General features: G+C 36.4%; 1 protein-coding gene across 1 annotated transcript; it reads right to left on the reverse strand.

Moving 5' to 3' along the window:
* Positions 1 to 2,080: 2,080 nt before the first annotated feature.
* LOC139854227 (uncharacterized) lies at positions 2,081 to 2,587 on the reverse strand. Its single transcript, XM_071843543.1, has one exon. The coding sequence runs from the start codon at positions 2,585 to 2,587 to the stop codon at positions 2,081 to 2,083; it is 507 nt and encodes a 168-aa protein (XP_071699644.1).
* Positions 2,588 to 3,094: the final 507 nt, after the last annotated feature.

Consider the following 3,094-nt stretch of genomic DNA (forward strand, 5'->3'; position numbering starts at 1 on the left):
GCTGAACCTGAACAACTGTGCTTTAATGAAGAATGGTATACATTAGTAGGGAAAGCATGTATACTTTCTGAAAAAATTGAGTTGTATGTTTTATTTGGAGCTTTTGAAGACACACTTGAATTCGGTAGGATATATGATATCCATGGTGAATACTATAATGCATAATGTTAGTTGTAATAGATTAGTAGTGGTTGTGTTAGTTTTATTATTGTTATTATTATTATTATTATTATTATCATCATTTTTATTATTATCATTGTCATTATTATTATTATTAATAGCAAAGTGCGAACTCAATTTCTTAAAAAGACTTGTATTGAAAAACATAAAAAACTGTTACAACAAATGGAATACAACCAATCAACGCCCACCACAAAGTCTTGGACGTTGTTGGTAAACTCTGTGACCACCGGTTCCACAATCCACATCTCGTCTATCCCTCTCACTCCTCCCAACTTGTTGAACACCAGGTATATCCTCATCATCTAAATCCTCATTAACATGTGCTTGTGACGTACTTCCCAGATCTTGCATACGTATAGGATTGTTTACTACGTATTGATTTTGATGAGGGTTCATCATATGGTACGGACTATGATAAGAGGTATTCATATGGTACGGACTTTGATGAGGGTTTTTATGAGGGGTACGCATGTCAATCTTACTCACATTGTAATTGTCTGTAGACACGTCTGCGTTCCTAGATGATTGACCCCGGTCTGTTTGCTGAGTGGTATACTGAGGTCGCGGGGTATACTGAGTTTGTGTACGGGTAAACTGAGACTGATCATAGTAATTATTCTACTGGAAAATGAACGATTGTATATGATAGTAGTGAAATTTATCATCTGGCATATGACATGCGTAGCCCATCACTTAACTCGGTATATCATAAAATGGGTGCGGGTTCGGTTGAGTGTTCGACCGCATTTGAGTTGCAGCCACCTCACGCATCATATGAAACCCCTCCTGCTGCATATTAGTTAAAAGTAAATAAATAAAAGAACAAAAGAATTTTCTTCAATTATATGCTACATGTTATAATAAAAATATTACAATATTGTTACTTACAAGGACACTACTAGCTCCTGCCTAATTAGGATATGTGTTGGCGGGATCAACGTTTCCCGGATATGTATGTGTTTCGGACGCCACCGTTCAAGCAAAGCTGTAATGAGGACGTGATCCGCCCTTTATTGTCCGAGTTTATGCACGAGGCCTAAACCCTTTAAATTAAATACTGTAATACCCGATCATCTATTCTTTCACCTTGAAGACCTTTGATATGAGTCCAGAAAGTCTGATCACATCTTCTTGGTTTGATAAGCTCATTCATCCCAATCGTATTCGTAAAAATCAAATAAGACCTATGTACATGTTGAGCTTGCAAAAACAATAGACTGTCATCTAGCGGGATCGATCTAGCTTGAATATGTGCCATTATTTTGATAGAAAGTAGCAGAAAATATCGAGTGTTGTAGTTTAGAGATTGAGTTTGTGTGTTTGTGGGTGAACCCGAATAATGAAACATCGGTTTATGTAACAGCTGAAACCGGAGTTTAGAAGGCCGGTGTGTACACATGTCACAGTCATAATGGTTGGTCAAACGGTGAGCCTGAAGGTCACGGGGGTAGGTCAAAAGTTAAGTTGAAACCAGTGTTTCGAACTCCGATTTGGACACGTGTCAAGCAGTCTCCAAGTAGGTCAAAAATATAGCTGTAATGAAATATTATTTTTTCAATTTCTATTATTTGCATTTTTATTTTTTATTTATTATTTATATTTAAACATTTTTATTATTTCCATTTAAACATTTTTATTATTTCCATTTAAATATTTTTATTATTTTCATTTAAACATTTTTATCATTTTCATTTATTTACAACACAATACATTTGAAGAATGAACATATTCGAACAGAACTAATATATTACAACACCATTAGGAAAGTTGAAATATATTACAACACAATACAATTGGAACAGAACTAATATATTACAATACAATACAACACACATTAGGCAAGTTGAAGTATATTACAACACAATACAATTGGAGTAGAACAAATAACCGTTTGAAACTAATTTCTTAAAGGACATGTATTCTTGTTGTGTCCTTCAGCTATGCAAATATCACACTTTGGTTTCTGCCTTTCTCGTTCATCCATCTGATTATGAATTCGTTTTGATTTCTTCATGCCCCTGTGTTCGATAATTCTTGTTGCATCATCCCTAATATGCCATTGTCCCGGTGCCCAGTAAGTCATGTCTCTGAGTGGGTTGAATGACTTGTTATATTTGTTATATTTCTCTCTCCATACGGTAGTTGTGTACAACTTACTAGCCATTCCCTGTGCATTTTGTTGTAGATGGCTACACACGGAAATGGCATGAGAGCAAGGCAAACCTTGGTGTTTCCATCTTCCATATGTACACTTTTTAGCTTCAAACTCCACAGTGTAATCAGTGCCACCTTCACCGCTTCTTTGATAGGTTGATTGGACCTTGAACAAACCTCTCTGGATTTCATAGCATGTTGTTCTGTATGTTTGGGATTTCAGTTCCCATTCGTGATATATCTTCCACATTTTCTTGGTCAGTGGTGAATTCCAATGATAAGCTTGTCAATATTGATCGACGAAGTGTTTTATGGTGTAATCAAAAGTGTATTCAATTCATGCTTTTATCGGCATCATACATGCATGATTCATTACATTGTTGACGCATTCAGCAATGTTTGTAGTTGTGTTACCCCAACGACTCCTTTCCGTGTTCTTATAATCGGTCCACATTCGAACGTTTGCTTCTTTTAAATACGCCCAAGCCTCTGGACTAGCGCGTTTGATTGGTTGGATGGCATTCTAGTAGAGTATCTGATTCGTTGTCTCACCGATTGTCCAACACAACTGTTTGAGCTGTTGGATCCTTGGACAGTGCTTCAATAACGTGACACAAACAATACCTATGTTCCCACCCATATTGACTTGTACAAATCCCCATCGCATGTAGGATATCAGGGTTTCGATCTGATATGACACAAACCTTTCTATTTTGAACGACATGTTGTTGGAACATTTCCAAAAACCAAGTTCAAC

Source organism: Rutidosis leptorrhynchoides, chromosome 6, assembly GCF_046630445.1.
Source record: "Rutidosis leptorrhynchoides isolate AG116_Rl617_1_P2 chromosome 6, CSIRO_AGI_Rlap_v1, whole genome shotgun sequence".
NCBI lineage: Eukaryota > Viridiplantae > Streptophyta > Magnoliopsida > Asterales > Asteraceae > Rutidosis > Rutidosis leptorrhynchoides.